Source organism: Lontra canadensis, unplaced genomic scaffold (genome assembly GCF_010015895.1).
Source record: "Lontra canadensis isolate GAN:19392208 unplaced genomic scaffold, GSC_riverotter_1.0 scaffold8, whole genome shotgun sequence".
Lineage (NCBI taxonomy): Eukaryota > Metazoa > Chordata > Mammalia > Carnivora > Mustelidae > Lontra > Lontra canadensis.
Window position 1 is genome coordinate 3,766,725 of NW_022631002.1, and position 27,874 is coordinate 3,794,598.

The 27,874-nt window shown below is 55.8% G+C and overlaps 1 protein-coding gene and 1 pseudogene across 4 annotated transcripts; one reads left to right on the forward strand and one right to left on the reverse strand.

Annotated features, from left to right (window-relative positions):
* The first annotated feature begins 12 nt into the window (after positions 1-12).
* On the forward strand, positions 13-26,985 carry ZDHHC7 (zinc finger DHHC-type palmitoyltransferase 7). Of its 4 annotated transcripts, none has more exons than XM_032853836.1 (8): positions 13-242; positions 12,389-12,474; positions 15,463-15,793; positions 22,197-22,321; positions 22,493-22,589; positions 23,054-23,135; positions 23,868-23,998; positions 26,344-26,789. In XM_032853836.1, exons 3-8 carry the CDS (start codon positions 15,479-15,481, stop codon positions 26,359-26,361), a joined length of 768 nt encoding a protein of 255 aa, XP_032709727.1. In that variant the 5' UTR covers positions 13-242; positions 12,389-12,474; positions 15,463-15,478; the 3' UTR covers positions 26,362-26,789. The 4 variants fall into 4 exon arrangements, with proteins under 4 accessions (XP_032709727.1, XP_032709726.1, XP_032709724.1 ...); XM_032853835.1 differs by lacking the exon at positions 26,344-26,789 and adding an exon at positions 24,628-25,146 and having other exon boundaries at positions 23,955-23,998; XM_032853833.1 differs by lacking the exon at positions 26,344-26,789 and adding an exon at positions 24,628-25,146 and having other exon boundaries at positions 15-242.
* The window catches only part of LOC116865585, a 34,333-nt pseudogene continuing 17,759 nt past the window's right edge, over positions 11,301-27,874 (reverse strand).

A 27,874-nucleotide genomic window follows, 5' to 3' on the forward strand; every position in this document is an offset into this window, starting at 1 on the left:
GCGGTTCACTTCCGGGGGTCGCGCCGCCCGGCTCTCCAGGCAGGGCTCGCTGCCCTCGTGTGTGCTCGGCGGCCGCCTCCCTCCGACCGGTCCGGCGGGACCCACCCGAACCGAGCCGCGGGGCCCGCCCCGGCCCGGCCATGAGCGCGGCCGCATGATGCGTCCTTGCCTCGGCCGCTGCAGTCGCCGCCGCCGCAGGCCGGGAGGAGCCGCAGCGCCGGGCGACCCCGCCCGGGCCTCGGGTGAGTGTGGCGGGCTGGGCCGGGCTGGGGCCGGGCAGGCTGCTCCCGCCCGCGACTCCCGGCCGCTCCGGGTCCCCGGCCGCCCCTCCCTCGGCCCCCTGCCCCTTCTCCCCCACCCGCCGCGCACCTGCGACCTTTCCGAGCTCCTCGGGGGCACCTCTGTGCCCGTGCGTGACTTCCCTTCTAGACGTCTCCCCGTCACTCCTTCGTTGATCTCTCGGGACCGGGCGCGAATTGCAGCCCTCGCTTTTTGCCTGACCTTGGGCAGGACACCCAGCTCTTGGAGCCGCGGCTTCCGCTCTGATAAACTAACCACGGGCTTGTTGTTAGGGCCGAGAGAGAGAGGGACTGTAAAACCCTACTGTGAGCTGTAAAGAGTGGTTTATAGGCATGTATTACGATGGGCTCCCCTGAACGTCGCCCGTGGCTCCTCGGATGCTCCTGGGCCTCCCTTCCTTTTAAAAAGTTTAACTGTTCTTGTATTCTTTGCCCTTCTTCGTGGTTATCTTCCCTTCCCCCATCAGTGATCTTTGGCGGCGGGGGGTGGGGTGGGGGTTGCGGGGCAGGGCATCTCGGACAGTCTGGCCAGCCTTCAGGGCAACGTCTGCGTGTCTTCTCGCTGCAGCCAAGGTCCATCTCTCCTGGGGAGTCATTGTTGCGGGAACTAAGTCCCTTTGCTGTGATGGACAAACTTTATTAGTTTATAAATAACCCGTTTATGATGGTAGTTAATGGGAGTGGAAGAGCTGTCGGGGCAGCTGCCTTGTAGCTTCTTCCGCTGACCATTTGCGCAGTGAGTCCGCTTGGTGTACGTACCTTCCGCACATGTATTTGTCTGTTGTACTCTTCCTGTCTGGGATGGTCGAGAAATCTGTGTCAGTAACTATTTCTTCCTAAACTCTTCACCTCACAGATGACAAGTTTAATCTTTTTGACCTTGTTTTACAACTTGTACTTACCCAAAGCCACCTTTAAAAAAGTTACCTTAGGGGCGCCTGGGTGGCTCAGTGGGTTAAGCCTCTGCCTTCTGCTTAGGTCATGATCTCAGGGTCCTGGGATCGAGCCCCGCATCGGGCTCTCTCTGCTCAGCAGGGAACCTGCTTCCCCCCCATCTCTGCCTGCCTCTCTGCCTACTTGTGCTCTATCAAATAAATAAATTTTTAAAAAATCTTTTTTAAAAAAAGTTACATTATTGAACTTGGTTAATGTGAAAGAATCTTGGGATATTTGAAAAAAGGGGGATGGGACAGAAGGGTTCAGTTGCATTTCTTGAACATTCTGGAAGATAAAAGGGTTTGAGTTACTGAAGTTGTTTGGGTTGTATATTTTGAGGGGTTAGGCTGGTGGGTTCACCTTCACTTTTGAGTTGAGAAAGGGAGGAGAACAAGGTCATCTGAAAGGTGATTTCCTGAAGAATTCATTAAACTGTGTGGGAACTTTTTATGCAACTGTCTCAGCTCAAAGCAAAGGGGGTAAAGTGTGTGCTGAAGCATTCCACTACGAATGGCTCAGAGCCTGCCTCCGATGACAGTGTGCAGATTGGACGCTTACAGCTGTGCTGACCAGTCCGCCGTAAAAGCAGGTACCTTCCAGAAAGGACAAGCATTAGTATGGACAGAATGGGTCACACCGTATCAGCGTTGTCAGTTAACGGCCCTCTCAGTGAGAGAGAAAATACTAAAACGAACTTAGTCTTGATTCAGTCAGAAGTATGGACTGACTTCCACGTACCTACTGAAACTGTCACCTGCAGGCTTGGGACTTTTTAGTGGTATAACTAATATAGTTTTTGGTTGTTTGAGAAATGGGACTAGAAATAAGTTTACATGTGAACTTAATGTTTGGGATGAAGTGGAAAGTAGTTTTCCTGATTTGGGAGCTGCCCTGCTCCACTCCATGTTGGGCAGCTCTACAAGACAATTTTCCTAAAGCAGCTTTTTGGAATTATGTTTCTTAAAAATAATGTCTCAATTATAAAAATAATACAGATTATTTTGTTTAAAAAAAAAAGTCCAACACTAGAGCAGAGCATGAAGTCTAAATACTCATTGAATTTGAATTTCCTTTTGGCCCTAAAGCGAGTGTCCAGCGTCCGTATTGACCTCTCGCTTTGTGACCCTTCGGCTTAGCATCTGAGATGTGCTCAGGCCGACTGTGAGAGGCAACTGCAGAGTTTAGAGGGAGACAGTCATGCAAGACCACCCTCACTTCTGACATCAGTGGCAAGTTTCGGGGTTCTCAAAACCACTCTCAGGCTGGACGATCATTTAGAAGGACTCACAGAACTTACTGAAAGCCGTTATGCTCATGGTTGTGGTTTATTACAGGTAAAGGATAAAGATTAAAATCAGCCAAGGGGAGAGGCTTCTCGCACAGAGTCTGAGGAGGGGGCAGGGGTGAAGCTCCTGTCTCCTCTCTCTGTGGATTCCGATGTGTTACATTCCTAGCATCGATAGGAGACAGTGTGCACGGGGTACTGCCAACCCGGGAAACTCATGTGCACCTCGGTGTTCACAGAGTCTTTATGGGGGTTCTATTTTGTAAGTGTAACAGATTCGTTAATTGACCATGCGGATACTGTGTGACCCAAAGGCCCCCGGAGTCACAGTATGGGTCTTTCTGGTATGGCCAGCTCCCACCCCGAGTCGGATTGTCAGCCAAGACCAAAGGCCAAACCTCCTTTTGGGCAAGGTTATATTTTTTGATTGCACAGCAACATCCTTCCTTCTTTCATGGTCCTTTTCTACTTAGAAACACACCCTTTTGTTTTACCACTGACAGATGACTACCTTCTAGAACACGGAGGAAACAGAGGCTACTGGAAGAGTTCTCCCAACCTTGAGTCTTTTCTACCTAAAAATCTCTCAGTGTCCATCAATCTTTTTCTTTCCTCTGCCTCTGAGGAAGAGAGAGTCCCATCTTCCAGTGAACTCTGCGTCTGTTCTTTGCCCTGCCTGTCACGGGACAGGCCATTAGGCATTTCCTCTCACTTTTGCCTCTTTGATTTCTTCCCACTCACTGACTTCATTGCCTCTCTCTGCAAACACGTTGTCTTGCTGTTTTAGCCCTGCTTACCGCTGAGTTTTACTCCATTCCGGTGGAGCCTTCTTAGAACCCTGTTGTCTCATTAAACCCAGACTCTGTGTGGGCCCAAGATGGTGCCTTCCCTTGGTACAGCATCTGTTTTGAAAACACTTAAGTCATCCTGGGATGCCTTCTTCCTCGAGGGGGCTTGGGAGGTGCTTGATTAACGACTCAGCTGGCCGGGCAGAGAGTGAGTGTCCTCTCGCTGGAGGAGAGAGCAGGAGCAGAAGCACGGAGGGGTGAAAGGGCGTGGAGAGGGGACCAGCATGAGCGCCCCGTGGAACAGAGTACGCGCACTGAGCCCGAAAAGGTAGGGGAGCCGGATTCACTGGAACCTTGAGTGCCACGGGCAGGGCTCACAGGTTTTGGACCACATTGCCTCTGTGACCCGCACTGTCTTTTTGGCCGTAACTCCTGCGGCTACCCAGAGGGTGGTGGTTGGACATGGTGACCTTGAGATAGGATTCTGCAGAGACACCCGCCAGAGTTGAGGGTGCCTGAACTTGGTTGTGGGAAAGGTCAGAGGGGAGGGGGCAGAGCCCTAAGCAGGGAGTGTCGTCACGCAGGTAGGAAGGTGAGGGTAGAGGGTAAGAGGAACTAAATGAATACTGGTTGCATGAGGGGTGTTCTTAGGACGTGGGAGGAGAGGCCTGTGTTGCTGGTGCTTTGGAAAGGGTGCGGTCCTAGGCTCTGCGTTCCGGGAGGGGTGCTCTTCCCTTGCGGCACCCTGTAAGCGAGAAACAGTCGGGATGGAGAAGCTTCCGGTGTCTCTCGAGACAGGCTTCTACAGTATCATTTCTTCGTTGAAATGTTTTGGATTCTCAGAGTCCCACAGTCCCTAATTCACTTTATTCATTACAGAAAGCATTTTCTAAAAGCAGCTACTCTGCGAGGCAGTGTATTTTAATGGAAGAAAGTGGGCTTTGGCCTCAGGACAGTCCTGCGTCCACCCTTTCCTGGCTGTGAGCTTGGGCAAGTTACTGCCATCTTAAGGCTTCACGGGCTCATGGCTCAAATGAGCCGATACTAGCGCCTTGCTTTTAGGGTAGCAGCGGGTTCTGGTGCACTGATGTGTGTGAAGCCCCGCGCCGGGAGACGGGTAGTCGGAGCTGGCCTTTCCTTTCCCTTTCCGGTCTCTGGGCTGTCACTGATTTGCCGCCGGCAGCTAGCTCAGGAGTGGTGCGGCCCATGTTCGTAGCACTTCGGGTTCGGTGGAGTCTCATGTTAAAAAACTTCATTTCATTTTAAACAAGGAAACCCTATTTAGGAACATCTGGAAAGAGGCTGGGATTTACGAGCCTGATTGAGGTTCCGCTAGTCCCTGGGACAGGACTCGTAGAGAGTTTGGAACTCTGGTGTTCTTTTTATTTCTGGATTTAGAATTCCTCGGGGCTCATTGACCTTCTTGGGATTTTGAAAAGAGCTGCTCCATTTGACTTTGAGAATCCGGCTGTGGCTGCGGTACGGGGGTAACAGTGAGACCTCTGGTGTGTGGGTGAGCGTGCCCGTGAGACCGCCTCGTCGAGCCAACACACTCGGGTGATGCCCCAGAAAGGGCGGCTCCCCCGGAAAACCCCTGCAAGTGGGTTTCTCTCTTCCTCCCTATCTCCCTCTCTCTCGTTAACCTTCCACATTTCTCCCTGGCTGCTTTTCCCCAAGGCTCCCAGACTCCTGACCTCACCCCCCAGGCCAGATCTCACTTGATCGCCTCTCTGTTTTGTTCCTGTGGGCTTCCTCTGGCGCGCTCCCCGGTTCTCTCACTCGTTCATTCCACAGATGGGTGCGGAATGTGGAGCGTCCTGGGTGTGGGCTGGGACATGGCGGGAACGTGGTGTGATGGTGATGAGAGAGGCTCGAGACGGCCAGCCAGGTGGGGAGGGTAAGAAGTGAGGTCAGCATGCCTTGGGGTGGGGGCGCTTTACATCGCAGGGAGGCCTTTGCACTTTATTCGAACTGCAGAGGCACTCACTGGGTGGTTTTAAGAAATGGAGGAACGCAATCTGATTTCTATCTGTAGGTACTTACTCGGGGCTGAATGGGGGTGGATTGTGGGGCGCCCTGTGGACTGCCCAGGGCCGGGCTCCTGGGCCTTGGTTTGGCTGGGCGGGAGGGGGAGGAGGCCCCACTGGGGTTGGTTTTGGAGATCGTGCCCTCAGGACTTGCTTAAGGGTTTAGTGTGGGGGTCAGGGAAAGCCCAGGGAAGGGTGACTCTTGTGCTTTGACCTTGACAACTAGTTGGAGGTGCCTCCGTGAGGCCACGAAGATCGTAAGGGCCGGTGGGTGGGGTGGTGGTTGAGCAGCTGCGGGATTTACCTGGGGTGCCTGCCTGGTTTGGGAGCTTCCTAGACAGATGTGTCTTCAGCAGTGACAGTGGGCCTGAGAGTCTAGAAGGTCGTTTAGAGAGAGCCTGTAGATAAAGGGAAGACCCAGGGTTGAGCCGGGCACTGCCAACACTGAGGTGTCCACAAAGACGAGGACCCAGTAAGAGACTGAATTGTGGCCGGTGGGAAAGGAAGACCGGGCGCTGCCCCGCCCCCCATTCATGGACTGACTCCGTTCCCAGTCCTGTCGGCCGCCCGGCAACGTGGGCACATCCTCCATTTGCCATCCTTCCATATTTTAGTGTGGAAGGCCTCTCTAGGAACCTTAAATAAGTTTACCGTTCACAGTAGGGGTGATGTGCCAGCATGTGATTGAGGCTTAGCGTTAGTTAGCTGAATATTCTGTTGCTTTTTTCCCTTAAAGGTTAACATTCTGTTCTTTAGATACAATAATTTGAGGAGACAGTGGTTTCGTACGGCGTACGCTGTTGGTAGGGTTGGAGAGCGCGAGCTAAATCTTTCATGATTGCAAATGGACGGAAAGAACATTTGAGAACGGAATTGCCATAAACACGCTGTAGCGGATAATCTGAATGCTCCATTGTGGCTGCGGGTTCAGCTAGGACCGTGCGCGGTCTTCCCACTCCGTCCTGGCTCACTTAGCAGCCAGGCGGCGGGGACGGCCCCGGATAGGCTGCCAGACCTTCCCCTTCACTCGCTTCCACTCCCCTTCCTGGTGGGGGCCTGCCGGCTCTTACCGTTACCCTGAGTGGTGCCTCCGCTGAGTTCTTGGCGCTGCCCTGCTGACCCAGCCTCAGTCCCACCTGGCTGCCCCATCACTTCCTCCCCAGCGGGTTCTTGGTCTCCCCAGGACCTCGAGTTCCCCGGACTTCTCGGTCACCTGGCTTGTCCTGCACTCCGGGGCCCAGTGAATCATTTCAGTTCAGGTCTTGCCTCGGATACCCTGGTTTTCTCTCCTGTATTCTTGGCCACTCTCCAGCCCGTTAAGCCTGTGGGTGCCGAGCCGGGCTTCTGGAGAGCAGCGCGAGCCCCTCCCGTCACGTTGTCAGAAACGGGGGGGTCTGCCGCGCTGCCTGGGCCCACGGCTTCCTTGGTTGTCCTCCCCCCAGCGTCCCTTCTCCAGTCTCAGTTGCCTCCCGCGCTTGGAATGCCCCCAGCCCGCTCCTGACTCTGTGCCCAGGAGACGGTGGGATGGCGTGTGCATGGCTTTAGCGTCAGTCGGTCTGCACGGTTCTCCGTAGACAAGCCCCCGCCCGCCCCACTGTGGCTTCTTCCGGCTCAGAAAGAAGGGTCATCCCCCAAGTCGGCAAACTTGGACACTCATTCTTTTCAAAAATAGAAAACCGCAGAGCGCCTAGATTGTCTTTGTAGTTGCAAGAAGAGTTCCAGTAAGTACAGGACGAGAAAGCAAACGGGAGCAGGCGTGGCGGGGCCTCTCCGCCGACGTTCTCTTAGACCCCAGCTTAACTGGCTTAACGGCACATATCTTCTTCGTTCTGTTTCCGTTAAGTCCCTTTTGGGGCTGTCCTCGGCTTTTAAAAGCTAGCCATGGTCAAGGCAGGATGCCCTGTGGTGGGATGTGTATCGAGCCCCAGGGACTCAACGGGAGTCGGGGGTTGTGGGGACTTAACCCCTCGGGTCCAAGGCGGCCCATGTGCGAATGTGGAGATGAAGCCCGGGTGACCCTTTAACAACATGGGTGTGACTGCGCAGTTACTTACATGTGAATTTTTTTTTTTTCGATAAATACAATATAGTACTGTAAATGTATTTTCTCTTAGGATTTTCTTTTTTTGTCTGTTTTTAAGATTTTATTTATTTATTTGACAGAGAGAGAGGGAACAAGCAGAGGGAACGGCAAGGGGAGAGAGAGAAGCAGGCTTCCCTTTGAGCAGGGAGCCCAGTGCGGGGTTCGATCCCAGGACCCAGCGATCATGACCTGAGCTGAGAGCAGACATGTAACCAGCTGAGCCACTCAGGAGCCCCGTAGGTTTTCTTAACACTTTGGTGTCTCTTGCTTACTTTGTCATAAGAATACATACAAAAATTGGGGCGCCTGGGGGGCTCAGTGGGTCGAGCTTCTGCCTTCAGCTCAGGTCATGATCTCCGGGTCCTGGGATCAAGCCCCGCATCGGGCTCTCTGCTCAGCAGGGAGCCTGCTTCCCCACCCCCCTTGCCTGCCTCTGTGCCTACTTGTGATCTGTCAAATAAATAAATAAATTTAAAAAAAAAAAGAATACATACAAAAATTGTGGTGTTTGTTACTGTAAGACTTCAGGTCAACAGTAGGCTATTACGAGTTAAATTTGGGGGAGTCAGAAGTTGTAAGTGGATTTTCAACTGTTTGGGGCAGGTATGAAGACACAGCCCCTGTATTATTCCAGAGTCACGATCACGGTCCTAGCGGGACATAAGATAATACACAGGAGCGAAAGCTCAAGAAGGATTCCCTCGACTTTCCCTCCTAGCTGTATATGTCCGGGACTTAACTGCATCTTTAAAAAGGTGTTTCTTTAATTTCCTCACCACCCAGTCTCCCGAGCTCATGGCACATGATGACCTGGTGGGGAGAGGTCCCTGCTGAGCCTCTCCCAGCGCCTGCTTTGAGGGCACGGACTGCTCCGGCCTTTGTGCTCTTAGGCCCCCCGACTCCCTTGCTGCCTCATTGGACCCTTGTCAGAGCTCCAGCCTCACACTGCTGGGGCCCCTTGGGTGGTCGCATCCGTTCCCACTTGGTCTCTCTAGGATGGAGTAGCAGGAGGGCAGGTGATAATCTTCTAGTTTTCCAGAAGCTCCTTAAATTCTGTGAGCCCCAGTCTCGGTGGGGCTCTTCCTGATCTGCGGCTCCAGTGTTCCAGGAGACACAGGCGGGGCAGAAACGCCTCCGAAGCCCTTAAGCTCCTTAAATTCTGTGAGCCCCAGTCTCGGTGGGGCTCTTCCTGATCTGCGGCTCCAGTGTTCCATGAGACACAGGCGGGGCAGAAACACCTCCGAAGCCCTTTCACTTCCCTGTGCTGCGCCCCAGCCACACCTCGCCGTTGGTGCCCACTGGGCTTTTGCTTCCCGTAACAGCTCTCAGTCCCCTGCAGGCCCTGCTCCCCTCTTGGCCCCCCACGGGTGCTTTCTCTGTTCTAGGTGGTGCCAGCCTCCTGGTTGGCCAGCTTCCTCCTTCCGTCCTTGGTGTCACCAATTATTTTTTAAAACACCTGTGCATTTGCCAAAGATCTGGTGCCTCCCGTACTAGAACAAGTCCAGACTTCAGACTGCTCAGCGGGGCATTCTGAGTACTCTGTGAGCAGCCCCAGTCTGCCCTTCCCCTCTGTCCTTCCCTACCTCCTTCACCTTGAGCCTGCAGCCCTCTGGCTCGCTGTGTTCCTGCTCCCACCTGGGCCCTCGCACTGTTCTCACCTCCTGTCTGTACCTCTGTTGTCAGGGCCCACCATGCTGGTGGCTTCTTTCACACCTTCTCTGGCTCCTCCGGATAGAATTAGCTGCTGTCATCTCTCTCCCTCATCACACTTTGCTCCTGATTTGGGGATAACACTTAGCACATTGTTTACCGGCCTGATTCCCACCTCTGCTGGTCTGTGAGCTCCTGTGGGCTACAGCTCCCATCGGGGGCTGCACATCCTGGGGCCTGGGGACAGAGAACACCGTGCTTGGCGCTCCCCCTCTCCACGTCTGAATTAAGCAGCTCTCTCATGGCTCGCGTTGGCCTCATGTGCTGCTGCTGTGCCTGAAGCAGAGCTGCTAATTCCTGCTTTTTATAGGTCATCAGTGGGTGTATGGATAGTAAAGCTGTAATGAGTTTAAACAGCACCTTAACATAAACATGAATATCGGACTCTAGGGTAGACATTCTTTTTATTGCAATAGTGAAAGTATCTTGATTCTTTTTTTTTTAAGGTTTTATTTTTTTTTAAAGATTTTATTTATTTATAAGGTTTTATTTTTAAGTCCTCTCTACACCTAGCCTGGGGCTTGAACTCACATCTCTGAGACCACGAGTTGCACGCTCTACCGACTGAGCCAGCCAGGCGCCCATCTTGATTTTCTTTGTAGTTACTGGCCACCAAAGAATACTGACGTCTTCTCGTTGGTTTTCAGTGTGTATTTGAGAATACGTTATCTGTTCACGGCCAAGGAAAAGGTGAGGAAAGAGGCTGAGAGCCTCGTCTGAGGATTCAGACAGAGTCGGTCAGAGACCTCCCGGGCCCTGCGTGCAGTTTCTGGAGGAAGCTTCTGGCTGGAGGTTGGCCTCCGCTTCACCTTTCCCACCCAGCTCCCGTACCTGCGCTGCCGATTTTTCTCCTGTGCATTTTTTTTTTAATCATACAGTGAAATGTACACTTGTAAGTGTACTGCTGGTTTTGTTTTGTTTTGTTTTTAATAGCTCATTGACTTTTGTTTTGAGAGACACACATGCCGGTGGCACCACTGAGGTCAGGATATAGGGCATTTCCATCACCCCAGAAAGTTACCCTGGGCTCTTCTCAGTCAACCCCCCGTGTTCAAACCCCTGTTCTGATTTCCTTCAGAATAAATGACTGCTGCCTGGTTTCAGGTGCCGTGCGGGTGACGTGACATCTTTGAAATTCATCCGTGTGGTCGCAGATCTCATTAATTTCCTTCCTCTGTGCCACTGAGCAGTGTGCCCTGGCCTGACTACGCCATAGTTTCTCGGTGCCTCTCTTGGTGGTGGATGTTTGGGTTGTCTGTGGTCTGGGGAGTATTACGGATAAAGCTGTGGGCAGTTGTGTGCGCGTTTTGTGTTCACATTCACTTTTCCTGGGTAAGTACCTCCAAGTGGAGTTGTTGATGCGCAGGGTGGGTGTTGAACTTGGAGAAGGTGCCAGGCCGCTTTTCGAAGGGGTTGCTGTGTTGGTTACTTTTTAAAATGCATAAAAGTAATTGAGGATTTGGTCTCATTGTAGAGATTCTTCTGGAAACCTGATGTCCAGGATGAGTAGTCTTGTGTCTTGCACAGCCAGTTTTATTTTAAAACATTGTCGGCATAAGCTTATTTGCAAACAGTTCAGAATACCATTAGGTATTTAAAGTTGTTGGCTGTTGCATACATAGCCCGTGAACGTAGTTACTCTGTGTAAATACCGTATTTGAAAAGTTGCCTGCATTAGTGTCAGCAGCGTGGGGTCACGGCCACATGTGTTCCTCAGACATCCAGAAGGGGCTCCGAGCTGGAAGGGGTCCGAGCTGGCAGGCGCTTGGGAACGCTGGGCGGTGGGTGGCGGTGGAAGGGCGGGCAGGCGGGCAGGGGGCTGTTGGTAAGCACTGGGGGAGAAACGGCTCCTGAGGAGCCCTGCAGTGGCGGCCGGGCAGAAGGGCAGACAGAGAGCGGCCTCCACTCTGCCCTGGGGAGTCTGGCTAGTGGCCGAGACTAGGGGGTTCCCTGCCACCTGCTGACCGCCCGGCCCCTCTTCCTACCCCCTCTTCCAGGCCAGCTAGGAAGAAAGCTGAAGGAAGAAAGTCCCAGATGTCTTAGGGGTCTTGGTTTCAAAAGATAGACCCCGATGGAGCATTGGCTTAAGTAGAAAAATCATCTCTTGGAAGGAAACGGTGTGAGCACGGAGCAGGCAGCCAGGCGGGAAGCGAGACCGCAGCAGGAAGGCCTCCTGCTGCTGGGGCGCCAGGCCAGCTAGTTGGATTTTATTCTGTCGCCTGAGGTCTCTGTCTTCATCACTTAATTCTCCTTTTGGGAGAGTTCCTCCTCTCTCATCCAGTCCTGTTTTTTGTTTGTTTCTTTGTTTTTAAATTTAATTCTCTCATTTTTATTTTTCAGTAACTAGGAAGTCAGAATGTTCCTTTTTGTTTCACAGATACAGTGTTTTAATTTTTAAGGTTTCTCTCTACATTTTACCTCTTCGGAATTCCTTTTCCCCTCTTTCTGGGCTCTGTCTCTCATGAGACCTAATTCGGCTCTCTTCAAAACCTCTGACCTGTAGGTCAGTCGAAGCATTCTGCTGTCTACCTAGAACACACACAGGGACGCTCGTCAGTTATATGACATTAAGACTGGAAATAAATGGACAGCTTAAAAAAACTCATGAAAAGGTTTGTGCTGGAAATAAAGACTAGTTTGGTTGGGGGCTCCCCCCACCCCCATCTTGGTATCTTTAGGCCTTTCCTCTCAGGCCATAGACGTGCTTCTGGAGATGCCACATCAGGTCACCAGCCTGCCAGTGATCCGGGAGCCAGGAGGGAGATGCCAGCTGGGACTTTCTTCCTTCAGTAGATGGACATGTTCGGTGCCTCACCTGCCTTCCTGTGCCTCGCTCCCTCCTGCAGTGGGTCTCACCTCTTGGTCTCACTCTCTCCCATTTTCTCTGGAAGTCTTTTGCTGTGGCTGCTGAAACACTTGTTGACTTTTAAAATACAGACTGATCTGGTTTGGTTTGGAGGATCCCTGGGGATCTTTCTCAGGAGATTTTGGCTTCTAGACTTGTATTTGATGCTGGGGCTCAGGTAGCAGGAGGGGGAAACGGGCAGATGTAAAGTACATGACTTTGTTTTCAGGACTGTCCCATCATTTCGTAGTTTACTAGTAATGAAAACACAGAGGAGTAATGATTTCGTGGTTACTTTACGTGTAAAATGTTATACTGGTTCTGCAGCTCTCCAAATTAATCCTGTCCTACGAAGCGTCACATGCTTTGGTCATTGAATCAGTCACTTTTTTAATGAGAGTTTGTTGTCTTCCAGGTCCTGTCACATGCGACACTATGCACCTTAAGATCCTGAAGAAAAGGCGCAAGATGTTCAAGTAATGTTTCGAGATCATCTGTGAGGTAAGCGAGTGACTGTGCGGTTGTCTCGTCCCGGTGTCCTTTCCGCCACAGACACCCGACTGCCTTCATTGGGAAGGCAGCACGGGCGGTACAGAAGGCCAGTCTGTCTACCCGCCGGCCGCCGGCTATGGTCTGCTCGCCACTGCGCGGGGGGATTCCGGGAAGTGACTGTGTAAGTTACCAGCAGGTGTTACAGGGCGAGGCATGTGCCGAGTGACATTAGTGGAACATGTTGCTTGCGTGGTCGTCCCGTCAAGCTGTGGCAATCTTTTTGTTTCACAGATACAGTGTTTTAATTTTTAAGGTTTCTCTCTACGTTTTACCTCTTCGGAATTCCTTTTCCCCTCTTTCTGGCTCTGTCTCTCATGAGACAGTGGTGCTTGCCGTGTTCTGGGAAACGGGGCTTTCTCTGACATGAGCATCAACTAAGCTTAGGTTTGGGAGTGTGGACAGAATCCTGTTAAATCGGCCACTAAAGTCAAAAAATGCTGACGTGCCCTCTGATGGCCCATGGTGCTTTCTGGTGTCTCTCAGAAATGGTCTTCAGGAGATCGAGGGCAGTGTGGCCCTGAGTGTGGAAGGAGATGCGCCCCGACCCCAACGATGGGCTCACTTAGTGTCACATCACGCACGGCCGAGCCGCTGCTATCCTGTTTCCAGAAGACACAGATGGTTCCGTGTGAAGGGGCTGCTGCCTCCTTTCCTCCCTGCCCTTCCTCCGGCATCCACGAAGGAGAAGCGCGGTGACGCAGCAGAATGCCCATGCCGTGGGCTATGGAGAACGGACTCTATGCGCCGTACCCCGCTGTGTTCATTGACTGCTTTCAGGTGTCGGGATTTTCCCGTTGCCTTCTGGTGGGCTGTACAGCTGCGGTTTGTAACATCTGCACGCAGACTTAATGTGTGCTGGGAAGCACGTGTCTGGGAAGCTCCCACCACGCCCGGTGCTGGCATGTTTGCGGCTTCTCTTCCTGTAGGAACAGACCTGCCATCTGCAGCCGGGCAGGGACATGCCACGACAGAGCTGTACCCTGCTCTCGGGAGGTGGGGGTTGGGGGGGGCTTCTCACCAGCATCTCCACCGGGAAGGTTCCGCCTCCACTGTGCGTGCCACCAGAGGACTTGCGGGCTCGGGCTTTCTGGATGGAACTCAGACTGTACAGACACGCCGGGACAGGAAGCGAGCCTGTCGCTTCCCATCTTACTGCGCAGCAGGTGGGCGCCCACTTGTCACAGGCGCTGTCCCGCTGGAGGAGGAGCCGTAAAGCAAAATGATTTCTGGTTGGAGGAGTTTCTCTGCTTCAGTGCTTGGTGGTGTGTAGTTAGGACTCACTCGGACCCTCTTACGGAAGTCACTGGGAGACTCCTGGAATCTGAGCAGGGGACCGGGTTCTTGCTGGTGCTTCTGCCTTACAACAAACAGGCACTTACTGGGGGCCGCACCGCGTGCGCACGTGGAAGGGAGCACGGGGAGAGAAGACCAGAGCCTCCGTGTGAGTCCGTTGGGAGGGGGACACACGAGGGCTCTGTGCACTGCAGGCAGCACTGACATGCGGGGCCTAGGAGTCCCAGGGAAGGGGGCAGCTCCCGCCCCCGTCTCAGCCCCTGATTGGGAGGGTGTGGGCAGAGCCAGGGTCGGCTGTCCTCTTCAGGTCATTCCGTCTGCAGTGCAGAACCCCCCTCAGAGCGTGCTCTTGAGAGGAAGGAGAGCCCTTTGGGGTGGCTTGCTTGGGCGGGAGGAAGGTCGGCCCCGGGGGGCACGGAGGGTCCCGGTGTGTGCCAGGGAGGTGGTGGATGGGCTGGGACGGCAGCAGGCTCAGCAGGTGCCAGCCACGAGGTCGGCCGGCCGTGACCCGTGCGCGATCGCTGTGTCTTTAGTTTCTTCGGTTTCTCCTATGAAAAACCTGAAAGCTGTTTTCGTCAGACCCAGGAGCAGGGTTAATTTACTGACAGTGGGAAACCGCTTCAAGTGAGTGTTTGCACAGCAAGAGGGAGCTCCGCCAAGGTCGTGCCGCATGACCTCCCACAGCTTCCCACGGTCCTTGTCACTACAGTGCCTGTCACGGCAGTGCCATGGTTGCAGGAGGAAAGGAGGCCGGGCCCAGGCCGGAAGGATGGTGCGCAGAGGGTGTGTAGCGGCCCGAGGGCATCCGCTGCCCGCTCCAGCTCCTGCTCCACGTCGGGCTCTGGCCGAGGAAGTACTCCGGCCGCCGGTGCTTCTCTCCCTAGTGCGAGCGCCTCCAGGCCCGGTGAACGGACCCCTGATGTTTGCCACGAGCGTCCTGCTGCTGCTCGGTCACACGCTGGTGACAGAAGGACGTGCATGAAGGCAGCTGTCAGCCAGTCCGGGAAAGGCTCGGGAGCTCCTGCACCCCCGCTGTGTGCTTGGTTCCGGCACTGCAGGAAACGGGAACGGTGCCGGAAGGAGAGTTGAAGGAATGGATTAGCAAGTGAAGAAAGCTTGTAAGAGACGAAAGCAGAAAGGAAGGACTTCCAGAAGGTGCAGAGCTGAGGGCGAGTGCACCGTCAGCTGCGGCCTGGGCCCGGCGGGGGAGGGCGGGCAGGAGCTCGGAGCTGCCCGCAGAAGGTGGCTCGGGGGCCGGGTCTCCGCACCCATGGGCCAGTGTGGGCTCGGTGGCGAGGAGGGTGGCCGCGGTGCCACTCACTCTGTCTCCCCTTGGGCCGGGAGTCTGCATCTGGCCTGTCCTCCTGTCGTCGTGGCTCCCCCATGGCTGGCTGCAGGGGACAGTGTGCGCGCGTCTCGGCATCACCCACACAGTGGGGCCGATAGTGTCACAGGCTGTCAGCTAGTCATGAAGGTGGAAGATTTTAAGGTTCAGATCTTGTTCAGTTGTCGTCTTTTTTGTCACGTGTATTTAGACGGTCCCCGTGAGACAGCCCAGAGAAGGGAACCCATCAGGTTTCAGGGGGCACATGAGCAAGCGTGCATGTGTCCCCCGATCCTCACCGGCTCTCTGTCCCCCTCTAGGGTGCGCAGGGAAATCATGCCGTCATCAGGACACCGGCTCCGGGATGTCGAGCATCACCCTCTCCTGACCGAAAATGACAGTTACGACTCCTCGTCCTCCTCGTCCTCGGAGGCCGACGTGGCAGACAGGGTCTGGTTCATCCGCGACGGCTGCGGCATGATCTGTGCCGTCATGACGTGGCTCCTGGTCGTCTACGCGGACTTTGTGGTGACATTCGTCATGCTGCTGCCTTCCAAAGACTTCTGGTACTCTGTGGTCAACGGAGTCCTGTTTAACTGCCTAGCGGTGCTGGCCCTGTCGTCCCACCTGAGAACCATGCTCACCGACCCTGTGAGTACTCCCTGTCGCCCTGCACTTCCCCTCATGTCTGGTTGTGTGGCCCCACAGACCGTGTGGCCTCAGGCTTTTATTTCCTGGGTATAGGCTTGGTGTTTTTCATGTTTTCTTTTTTTAAGTTTGTTTATTTATTTATTTAAAGTGATCCTTACACCCAACATGGGACTTGAACTCACAACCCCAAGATCAAGAGTTGCTGCTCCACTGACTCAGCCAGCCAGGCGTCCCACATTGCTCGTGTCTTACTTTATTTTAAGATTTATTTGAGAGAGAGAGAGCGCAAGCGAGAGAGGGGGCTGTGCACAAGCGGGGGGAGGGGCAGAGGAAGAGAATCTCCAGCGGACTCCCCACCGAGCACGGACCCCGACGTGGGACTCTGATCACGACCCTGAGACCCTGACCTGAACCGAAACCAGGAGTCAGACACGCAACTGACGGAGCCACGCAGGCACCCCACGTTTTTCATGTCTTAACTGGAGAATAAACATCGCTCAGACACAAATGATGTCACGGTGCGCGAATGGAAAATACCCCGTTGGGCAGTTTGTACGGATGGACAGATGGTAACTAGAAGATTCATAAGTTCCTCCCGGTTCAGATACCGTGTTCTTCTGAAGAGAAGACTCACGGCCAGAGATGTGGGTTCTGGATTTCACCACGTAACTAATCTTGAGTTCCCTGCAGCTCTACAATTCTCTGATCGATCTGTGTCACCTCGAGTCTGAGACCAGGTGGGGTCCTTTGGGAGCAGTTTCCCTGAGAGTCAAGAAGGCAGACCTAATAGCATGAGCTGCCCTTGGTCCCTGAGGTCTTGAAGGCCCCTAGATTCAGAAGCTCTGTGTCGGGTTCCAGGCTCGCCGCAGAGCCCGGAGGAGGTGCCGAGGGCCCCAGGGAGAGGTGCCCACTGTCAGCGGGGCCGTGCGACGGGCAGTACCACCCGGTGGTCCCTGTGGAGCGGCGTTAGAGAAAAGCTGCTTCCCACGGCAGTAAAACCACAGTTTCCAGCTACTGGCACAGGGGCTCCTGACGGGTGAATTAGCATCTACCCGGTTCATGTCTGTTGGTAGCTTTCTCTGCAGGAAATACTGAGAAGTTAGTATCTTGTTGGTACAGATTGTTTTATAAATCATATTAGGAATCCGTTTGAGGGTAAACGGATACCGATCGGCCCACCCTGTGTGGTTACATGCGCATTTATCTGACTTGTGCTGAGTTCGCACCCCAGGGGCTCTTCCTACACTGTTCACTTAGTCTCTTGCTGAGGGGGACTCTTGGGCAGAGGACAGTGTCACAGACCCGGCCGGTGAGCAGCAGGGAGCAGCGCCATGGGACAGACTCGGATGCAAGGTCTGCTGATGGCTCCATAGACTCACCTCACAAAGATTGTGTCATCTCTGGCCACAGCCCCATCTGATGTCCCCTCACAGACTTCTCTGGGGCCCTCTCCTCCCTTCCTTTCACGCAGCAAAGCCTCTCTCCAGGAGCGAAACCCTGCTCCTAACACCCGCTCCTGTCCCAACCTGCCTGCTCCTGTGGGAGAAGGTCTCACGCTTCGCGGAGGGCCCCAGAGCTGGGCATGCTGCGTGGTGGGAAGGCGTGTGCGCGACGCTGCCCCTCTCCCTTGTGGGCACGCTGATTCTCCTTGCCGGGTCACTACAGAGAACGCTGGGCGAAGCGGTGGGAGGGAGGGAGATCCAAGGTCAAGGAGAAGTTTGGGGTCCTGGATATCAGCGTTGGAATTCAGACTGAATTCACACAGCACAAAACTTAGGCTTTTAAAATGCACGGTTAAGTGGGTGTTACGTATTCCGACTTGTGCATCCACCACCGCAGTTTTAGGACATTTTCGTCACCCAGAGGAGAAGCCCTGCGCCCCTTAGCTGTCACCGCCCGGGCCCCTCTCCCCCCAAGCCCTTGACACCTGCCAGCTCGCTTTGCGTCTGCGGACGGGCCTGTGCCGGACACATCATCCGCACAGAACCCTGTCAGATGGGGCTATGCCTGCCTGGACCGACCGCCTCGTAGCCATGTCAGAACTGTGTTGCTTTTTACGGCAGAAGGACATCCATGGTCTGGATACGCCACGTTTCATTTCCTGGCGTAATCCGCCGAGGGACGCTGGGGCGCTTGCACTGTCCGGCCTTACGGAGGACGCTGCTGTGCACGCTCCCGCGCGGGTGTTCCGCAGGTGCGCCTCGTGTCCCTCCGGGAGGTGCCTCACCGTGGAACTGCTGGATCCCAGGCGAACTCTACGTTCAACGCTGGGAGAACTTCTGGACTGTCCCCACACTGGAGAGCACGTGCCCAGCAGCGGCGTGAGGGCTGCGGCTCGTCCACAGCCTCCGGCCCTGGTCCGTCTTGTGGACGACTGCAGCTCTGCTGGGCGTGAAGCCGAGTCGCGCTGTGGTTTCCATCTGCGTCTCCCTAGTGACTGAGGATGCTGAGCGTCGTTCATGAGCTTACTGGCCATTTGTGTGTCTTTTTTGGACAACTGTCCCTTCAAGTCCTTTGTCCCTTTGAAGTCGCTGTTTCATGTCTGGACGCTGCAGACACTGCTGGAGTCAGTGTACATCAAATCGGGGACGTCCAGGGCAGCCTGAGGAGCCCAAGGACAAGGACACGCCTGGCTCCCGACAGGCCTTGGAACTGGGTCGTGGAGGCTCTTGTCAGTGCAGACCAGCGGGAGAGCGGGACAGGCTCCTCGCGCGTCTCTGTCCTTCGGGTGTCTGTCTCTCCTTGTCTGGTGAGGAAGGGGAGCCCCGCAGACCAGAGCGGGTTGGAATCCTTAGGGGCCAAATCCCCATGGCTGACGGGAGAGGGCATGGCCCCACGGAGTCACTCATCCATCCTTTGTCCCTCAGCACGGGGAGTCTGCTGTCTTTGCGGGTCACAACTTTACCGTACCGTGGTCCAGTCTCGGCTGCATTGGAACCGAGCTGCCGCAGGACGGCAGGGCACAGACCCCACTGGGACATCACAGTTTACGAGGCAGCAGGACCAGTTAGCCTGTGCCGGCACTGGCTTCGGGTCACATCGTTCCTGAGAACAGGCACTGGCCCAGAGGAACAGGAAGGAAGTGGCGTCCTTGAGAGGGAACAGTCTTCCCATCAGAGGGTGAGACTGTCACCGATCTTAACATTCAGGAACACGCGGAGGACTGAAAACTGAGAGAGACCACCCATGACCCAGAGCCCACTGTCCCAGACCCTGCTCTGTGTTCACGAATGTCCACCTTCTCAGCAGGAGTTGGCCTAGCACCTGGCAGTGACCGAGCCCTTGTGGCACCTGCGGTCCTGTCCCAGGCACCCGATGGAGGGCATCCCTCTGGCAGCCCACCAGCTTGCAGAGGTGGTGGTCAGTCCACACCAGAAAACAAGACCCTTAAGCTGAACAGGGAACAAAGCAAGGTTTGAACAAGCTTTGCCTGTCACCAGAGTCCCTGTCTTCTGTTCACTTCCTGCAGACCGTTTGCAGCACCCAGAAGTGGAGTGGGAGCCTTGTCAGCCTGTCCCGGTCAGTCTCGCGTCAGCGATACCCTCCCTGCTCCCTCTCTTCCCCTCCCCAGAGCACCTGGAGGTAAATCGCAGACACAGTAAAGCTTGATTTGTAAATCTCGGCACGGACGTTGCGAGAGGAGGGGCTCTTCTACTGTGCGGCGGCTCCCACGGATGGCGGGGCAACCCCTCTGTGTGTGTGCCCGTGTGCCAGCGGCCTCGGGGTCTCGGTCCACCCAGTCCTCGGCAGGAGTGGGCCTCCAGTAAGGCCTGCACTCAGATGCTGGGTGACCTGTGTCTTACGCCTCTCAGTCTCTGTGTCTCTTGGGATTTTTTAGTAGAAGAAACACGGGCCTTCTGTCCCAGGGCTTTTGTCGCGCTCTGGAGTTTGCAGCTCACACCCCATGCCCGTTTCCACACGTGGCCTGTCCCCTGGGCAATCGTAAATGCGTCTGTAGGTCTCGGGGAAGCCCCATTCTCAGCTGGCCCTTGTGTAGGTCCTGGGGATCCAGAATGCATGACAGGGAGTCGGGGAGACAAGATGGAAAGATACGAGGGAAAAGAAAAAGAAGTACATTGCACAGCGTCACCTCCCTGGCCACAGGCTGCGGCTGGAAGCCGTGTCCCCGAGGGCAGGCATCTGGCTCCCCGCCGGAGTGGCAGAGAGCTGTGTGTGGGTGGTGCAGGCACTGGACGCTGGGAGAGCGGCAGTAGAGCTGAAAGCTGCTCGGGGTCGTGGGGTGCCCGAAGGCATGGCTGTGGCCCAGGGAGCCGAGGCGAAGCACGCATTTGAGTCTCAGAAGAAGCGCCCCTGACGGGTGATGGCCAAAGTAGGAACGCAAGACTGAGGACCGCGTCTCCAGCCTTCAGCTTGTCGTCTGCTCTGTGAAGGCACAGCAAGAGACCCAGAATCCGAGGGTGGGTCCCCAGCTGCTGGGCGTCAGCTGGGTGGCCCGGAAGCCCTGATCAGCTGTGCCGTCTGCCCAGGTTCTGAGCAGCGGCCCAGAAGCTCTCCAGCAGGCTCCCGAAGATGCCCAAAGCAGCGCGTGGCGCCCCCAGCAGCGGCGCCACTTGCCCTCGCCTCAGGAGACGGTCCTTGGAAAGACGGGCACGTACGGGGCCGTGCTGCTTTACGCAGGCGTGTTGCAGCGGATCACACGTTTACTGCAGAAGAAGGCATGAAAATGAAGGTGTGCGGAGTTTGAAAATCTGGTGCGTTTCCTGTCACGGAAACATAGAGCACTGAGCTGTCACCGGGAGTGTGCACGATGTCACGGGATTTACAGAATCACTGTATCTTTAAGACTCCTGGACCAGTGGAGGAAACTTGATGAAAGACCCCACATTGTGGTATGTAGGTTACGTCATAAGATATTGTGCCTGACGTTCTGGTTTAAGTTTTCAGAGCCAAAACATCTTAAACCCTTCAATTTTTAATCTTGTTTAAGAAGACAATTAGAGTGTTAGGAAACGCTAGGACCAGAATAGCTTCGCCGTGTTAGGACAGTGAGGGGACCAGCGGCTGCGCGGAGGGAAACGCACTGTGGTAGAAGGTGGGCGGGAAGCCGCCCCTCCTGTCCTCAGCTGGCGGGACGCCTCCTGGAGGCCTTGCCTCTCTCACTGGCTCAGGGGCTCTAGGTCTGGCTTGCTGGGGGCCTGGAGTCAGCAGTCCTCAGTCTCTTGGCCCAGCACAATCACTGCTGTGCCTTGTCAGGCATGGATGCTGGCCCCCATCCCACCGGGGTTCAGATCTTTGGGCCCAGCACCCGCCTGGGCATCCAGGCTGGGAGAAGTCCCTTGCCATCCCCACTGCTGCTCACACCCGCCTTGCATCTCCCCTGGCTCACGCTCCCATCACAGCCCTGGCCTGCCCTTCCCGAAGCGCATTTCTGCTCCAAGTGCAGGCTCCTCAGCACTAACCAATGGGAGATGAGACCTTGTTCCTGTCTGCCGCGCGCGCAGAACCTCCTGTACTCTCGTGGGTCCCCGTCCTCAGTGCACCCCGCATGGCTCCTGGGGTCTCGTCCCACACGTGTTGTTCACTGAGTATCTCCGCTGCCCAAAGAACAAGGCCGTCCCTGCCCGCTCCTGGCTGCCAGCGCACTGCCTTGGCCAGCGTGTGGGACACTGGCAAAAGCACCGCTGCCACCTGGGCACCGCCCCGCCCAGGGCCCTCCCCACCCACAGCGGGTCGGGTCAGGAGCTCAGGGCCACACTTCCCAGGTGTGTGTGTGAGCCCTCCTGATGAGGCCTCCGGTGCAGGTGCACCCCACGACTCTGCAAACACGAGATAAAGTCCCTCTCCTTATCACAGCTCTGTTCAGCGCTGCCCTGCGCAGCTGATAGGAAAGCTCTGTGGGGCACTCTTATCATGAAGCCCCGCCCGGAGAATGGGGTGACTCGGGAGTGGTGTCCACAGAACATTCCGCCCTTTGGGGACGATGAGCTGCCCTTGAGCTGGAATGACTCGACAAACCTCACCTCTGGTGTGTCCCGCGTGAAGCGAGAAAGAACTCAGGTGACTTACCAGCTTAAGAAGGATAAAGCATTTTGAGTTCGTTTTAACACATGTGCTACTTTTCTTGGAAAGTAAAACTCCTGATCATGCCTGAGTTACACAGTCACTTCTCATTTTTGTCTTTTGGTTTTTAAGTAGGCTCCACGCCCAGTGGGAGCCGTGGTGGGGCTTGAACTCACGACCCTGTGATCAAGACCTGAGCTGAGATCAGGAGTCGTCCCCTCACCCGTGGAGCCACCCAAGCACCCCTTGTTTTCACACTAGCGTAGCTGGAGTGGCAGCCCCAGCGCTGCGGATTTCGGCGCAGCTGTCAGATCCGAACCGCTGCACGTGTGAGTGCTGATCTTTCCTTCTCTCCCACCAAAACATCCTCCCTAAACTGCAGGGGGCAGTACCCAAAGGAAACGCGACGAAAGAGTACATGGAGAGCTTGCAGCTGAAGCCGGGGGAGGTCATCTACAAGTGCCCCAAGTGCTGCTGCATCAAGCCCGAGCGCGCCCACCACTGCAGGTACGTGGCCCTCCCTGAGCAGCCCGGGCGCCACCACCGCGGGGACCGCAGCCCCGCCCCAGAGCAGGAGGCCCTCGGCCTCTCGCCAGCGCCGGATGGTGTGTATCGCATGTGGGACCGGGGCTGTGTGTTCTCATTGTGGCATACTGAAAACCGATTTCTCCTTTTCAGTATTTGCAAAAGATGTATTCGGAAGATGGACCATCACTGCCCGTGGGTGAACAACTGTGTAGGAGAAAAGAATCAGAGGTTTTTTGTGCTCTTCACGGTGAGTAAAGCGCAGTCACGCGGGGACTCACGGAGCGCTCCCTTCTTTAATCGGAACCTGGCCCGCAGCAGGGGAATCTGTTCTCACGGCAGACCAGCTTCTCTAAGCTCCTCTCCGGGACGAGACCGCGATGCCGCGCTGTCCTTGGCCGCAGGCGCCTGCCGCCTGTGTGACTCGTAGGGGATTTAGGTCAGAGATGTGGTTTCCGTCTCTCCAGCACCGTCAGTCCCAGTTGCTCACAGGGTTTGCCGAGACGCGCTGGGATTCCCTTCCCTGCTGCGGGTTCGGGGAGGTGGCACCTTGGTGTAGAGTGACCTTGGGCGGCAGCTGCCTGCTGCCGTGATGGGGTCCCCCCCTCGTTCATTTCCTGAGGAACGAAGCAGGACGGTGGACAGTCAATGTGGCCTTTGCTCCTAGAAACCTGTGGCTGCTCCCCGGTTGCTGATGGGCTTCTCTTGTTCCAGATGTACATAGCTCTGTCCTCCGTCCACGCTCTCATCCTCTGTGGACTCCAGTTCGTCTCCTGTGTCCGAGGGCAGTGGACTGGTGAGTCACGCCCTGTGTCCCCTTCCCGCAAGCGCGTGCCGTTGGGCAAAATGGGAAGAGCCAAGAGAACCAATGTGCCATTCCGTTCCTAAATCCTTTTAGTGACGAATATGGGTTTCAAGTCTGTTTCCCTCGTGTATCGAAGCCACAGACACACAGTCCTTCCTTAGCCATGTCCTAGTTCCTGCGAGGTAGTCGTGCCGAGTCTGAGATGACCTGGAAATGAGTGTCGTTCTTCCAGAGCTCGTGTTTCTTTCCGGCCGGCTAGCTGGGAACTCAGTGTGGTCCTTGCCTTCCTGGCCTGAGCGAGCTGCGGCAGGTGCGCTAAAGCCGGCAGTGATCACGCCTCCCTGGAGGGGACGGTGGGTCGGCCAGACGCACCCCCTGGGGGCCCGTGCGAGTGGCCACGCAGGGCGGGGACGCAGGGCTGTCCTCTCTCCTCGCTTCCCCTGAAGGTCCGCGCCCAGGTTCAGCTCTCACAGAAGCCTCGGGTGCGATGGAAGCGCTGCCCCACAGCTGGTGGGGTGGGTTTGGGCCCGGAAGAGCTGACCACCTCCGCCCTGTGGTGCGCAGCAAAGGTGCCCGTCGACAGGCGAGCACGGCGGTTGCTGGGGCCGGCTCCGGGGCTGGCTGCACGAGGATCCTTCTGTGAGCCGAGTGCCACGCTCGCCTGCGCTCTGGGTGTTGGTGATGCGCCGGGGCACACTCACAGCCCGCCCTCTCTGTCCGCAGAGTGCAGTGACTTCTCACCCCCCGTGACTGTAATCCTGTTGGTCTTCCTGTGCCTTGAGAGTCTTCTGTTTTTCACTTTCACTGCAGTCATGTTCGGCACCCAGATCCACTCCATATGCAACGACGAAACGGTATGCTTCCTTCGCCGCCACGCCTGCTGCACGTTACTTGGCTTGCGTACGTGGGCAGTCCCAGGGTCAGGGTCACCGGCAGGTGTGGGCATGCTAACTCGGGAGATTGCTGGGACCGCTCCTCTGTGTCTGTCCTTCCTGCCTTTATGCGTGGCGCAAACGCAAGGATCCGTTTGGTTAGAGAGTCAGCGGACACGGGAGGTAGAGCCAGGCCGATTCCCGGGTTCTAGGAGACCCAGCCCCCCGGAGCAACTCCGTGAGGTGCGTCAACAAATTGCCTTCATGCCTTTGAACCGTATATCTAGAGCAGGCACTTGATAAATACCTGTAACAAATGAAAAAAGGCCAGTGGCCTGACCCCAAGGACTGGCTCCTTCCTGCCACCACCGTAGCTGCCGGGCTGTGTGTGGGGCAGGGCTTGGTGGGGGGCACTGGCCGGCCATGGCGCTGGCACAGCAAGGAGGGTCTGATCTGCTGACCACTGGGGCCCACACGTCGCCAGAGCTGTCACGTGGAACCGGATTTCAGACTCTGGGTCTGGCTCCTCTGCGGAGAGCACGGGGCCTGGCCTGCGCGTGGTGGGCATTCTGGGGGGCCTGCCGCCCACCTGCGATCCTCTCTGCTTCCAGGAGATCGAGAGGCTGAAGAGCGAGAAGCCGACGTGGGAGCGAAGGCTGCGATGGGAGGGGATGCGGTCTGTCTTCGGGGGGCCCCCCTCACTCCTCTGGATGAACCCCTTTGTTGGCTTCCAGTTTGGGCAGCTGCAGACCAGACCCAGGAAAGGGGGCCCAGAGTTCTCGGTCTGAGGCCTCATCGTGCCAGGACTTGTCACCAGACTTAAGTTATTTATTTGGGGTCTGAAAGGGTATGAGCAGCTCACCTGTGACCATTAGGGCAGACGGAACCTACACAGACCGGCTGCTTGCAGCAGGGTTTTCTAGCTTTATAGTCACAGACCAGATTTTTCCAGACCAGTGACGGGGTGACGCTCTGGCCAGTTTTTGCCTGTACGACTAACGAGAGGTACGTGGCCACGTGAAGAAGCCAAATGTCATTATCTTCCTCACGGTTAGGGTTTTTGTTAAGAACACTTGGCATTTTCTGAGAAGTCGCATGGGCTCTTCCATGGTGATTAAAGTCCTGTGTACCAAGCTGCTTTTTTCAATCATGAAGAAAAAACAAGTCAATCCAGTGAGTGAGATTTCTCCAGCTAACGGTTTCAGGGCGTTCCTGTCGACCCAGGGCTTCATCAGTGCCCTCGCTCGAGCAAGGAGGGGCGCTTGCACGGAGACGCATTGTGATCTCAGTGAGCTCCGACACTTTGCACTGAACACGCAGAAGATCTGGGCACCGAACCGCGGCAGTGGCTTCAGGTTTGCTCGCACTGCCCTGGAAGCGCGTGCTTGGACCCTTTCGGCAAGTCTGTGCGCGTGTGTCTGTGCGTGCGCGTGTGTCTGTGCGTGTGCGTGTGTCTGTGCGTGTGCGCACGTGCGCGCGTGTGTCTGTGTGCTTCAGCATTGGCAGTGTTGTCTAGGGGACGTGACCGGTAATAGCCGCGTGCAACCAACAAGCTGTTTTTTAGAAGCCGACGTTTCAGGGAAGGGGAGAGAGCTGCCACGGGACCCGTGTCCCGCGGGCGTTACTATGAATGTATTGCATTTTGGAGAATATCTTGATCCAAAGAACAGTCGCTCGTGTGTGGTCCTTCGTTGCCCGCCTGCTTTACCTTTATTTTGAAGATCTTGGGTGCGTGAGGGCCTTGGAGCTGCCGTGGTTTTGTCCCAGCCACGTCAGCAGAGTACGGACGGCACCTCAGTTAAGGGAACAGTGAAGGCTCGTGCCGGCCTCACCCTTTGTGCCGCCGGATGTCGGTCTGGGTGCGGAGGAGGGCGGGCCCGGCCACGGGGACTCACACAGAGAGCGAGCGGGGGGCCTCTGGGCCTCCCTGAGCACGTGAGGGGACCCCAAGGCAGAGCCCCAGACTCTGAGCCTCACTCACTGACCCAGAGTATTCCGGATGGCAACAGCTTTATTTTTTGTATCATTTATGTTTGTTTCTCTCCCCAAGTCACGAGCGATAAAACAGGCCCTTCAGTGCAGAGCTGAAAATGCTGTCAGAAAGCAAACAGCTCCCCTCCTTGGGGACTCGCCTTAAACTTGCCTGGTCTGCGGCTGTTCTGCGGGACCTGCGAGGACGCGAGCCGGGACGCGGTCCAGGGCGCTCCTACAGCCCTGCCTTCAGGCCGAGAAGAGTTGGTGTTTCGTTCCCGGCTCGGACGCCTTTCCGTTCATCTGTGAACTGTTCCGTTTCTGTTTGGAATTAACCCGTATCCTGTCCTAATCAGGGCTTCTGCCGCTGCTGACGCAGATCCACAGGGGACCTACCTGAGACACAGCTGTCGCCAGGCGAGCAAAGCGGGGGGACGTCTCGGCAATGGACCGAGTCTGCACACACATGTGAGCCATGGGGGAGGGGCCGTGTCCCCGCCAGAGGGACGGGCCCGAGGGGGCCAGACACGACACGCGTCCAGAGGTCGTGCTGCGTGTTCATTTGCACATCTGTTGTCTGGGGTGGACGTGTGTGTCCGGCTTCAGTGTGAGGCTTTTAACATGTACACCTGTTTATCAATAAAAACACAGTCGAAGCGGTTGAACCGTGAGGCTTGCAGGTGTGCAAATCCAGTGTCGACTTCCAGCTCTTCAGCGTCGCTTTTCTATGAAACAGAGTCGCTGGTGACGGCCCCACACAGCTGGGCAAGTGGCGCGAGTCCACCGACCAGCAGCGCCAGCAGCCTGGCTGCCACTGTCACTGTCCCAGAGCCCCAAATGCCCCTGTGCTGTGACGAGTGGCGTGGCCGGCGGGCACTGCCCCCCCAGACTGTGCCCGGCCCACATTTACTGTCTGCTCCAAGTTGGTGCGTGTCATCCGACCTGACTTGGTTCGAAGCATTCCTGTCATTTCTCTAGTGCACTTTGAAATAAAACCAATTTAAAAAAAAAAATCTCTTTCTTGGATCCAGAATCTCGGGCACCTACAACTTCATTCAACACATCTGTTTGTGCCCGAGGGAGCCCAAGGGCCGTGAGGAGGGCGAGCCTACCGGTGCTCCAACCGCCACGGCGGGAGGATGGGCAGCTACGTTTGTGACCGCGGTGCCCACCGGCAGGGATGCCGCCCGCACGCTGTTCCACGAGGCCCCTGCTGGCGTTCTGGATACACCGGAGCACGGAGACACAGCCCTGAGCCTGGCAGCCAGGCCAGCGGCGGCTCTCGGTGCAGAGTTTTGCTGCCAGATCCCCTGTATTTCCCACTGGGGTGTGCGGGTAGACTGCGCATAAGAAGTAGGACGTTGGCGTTAAGATGGATAACGGAAGTGGTACCCACATATGAAGGTGGCCGACTTCGGTCTGCATGTATGTGAACTTGGTTGACTGCTGAAGCAGAGAAAACATCCTATAAGGTGGCCCGGAAAAAGCCCATGAAGAGCGGCGTGCCCGCCACACCCACGGCGGTTCCGAGTGGCATTCTGCTGCTCTTGGGGAAAGGGTGAGCTCCCTACAGCCCTGACTGGGCACCAGATTTAAAACCACAGGGCTTCTTATCAGCTGATAATGGAAGCAAAGACAGCCTGAAGACATGAAGGGACGATAAGCTGATGTCCGTTTGTGGCTGGTTTTGCTTTTGATCCAAGGGAAGCACAGCTCGGCTGCCAGGCCTGTTGGGAAAGACCGGGAAATCTGCAGGCCCAGGAACACGTGGTTTCCTGGGATTCCCGCCCGCCCCCCTCCCCCTGCCCACTCGCCCAGCGTATTCGCAGCCCCACATCTTGCTTGTATAGTTCATGTTGGCTGCATGAAAAACTGCTCAGCCAAGTA

Excerpts from the sequence above, each read along its gene's own strand:
- ZDHHC7 (XM_032853833.1), top strand. The coding sequence starts at position 15,479 with ATGCCGTCATCAGGACACCGGCTCCGGGATGTCGAGCATCACCCTCTC. Across the intron at positions 15,794-22,196 it reads GAACCATGCTCACCGACCCT|GGGGCAGTACCCAAAGGAAA; the intron begins GTGAGTACTCCC and ends CCTAAACTGCAG. Across the intron at positions 22,322-22,492 it reads GAGCGCGCCCACCACTGCAG|TATTTGCAAAAGATGTATTC; the intron begins GTACGTGGCCCT and ends TCTCCTTTTCAG.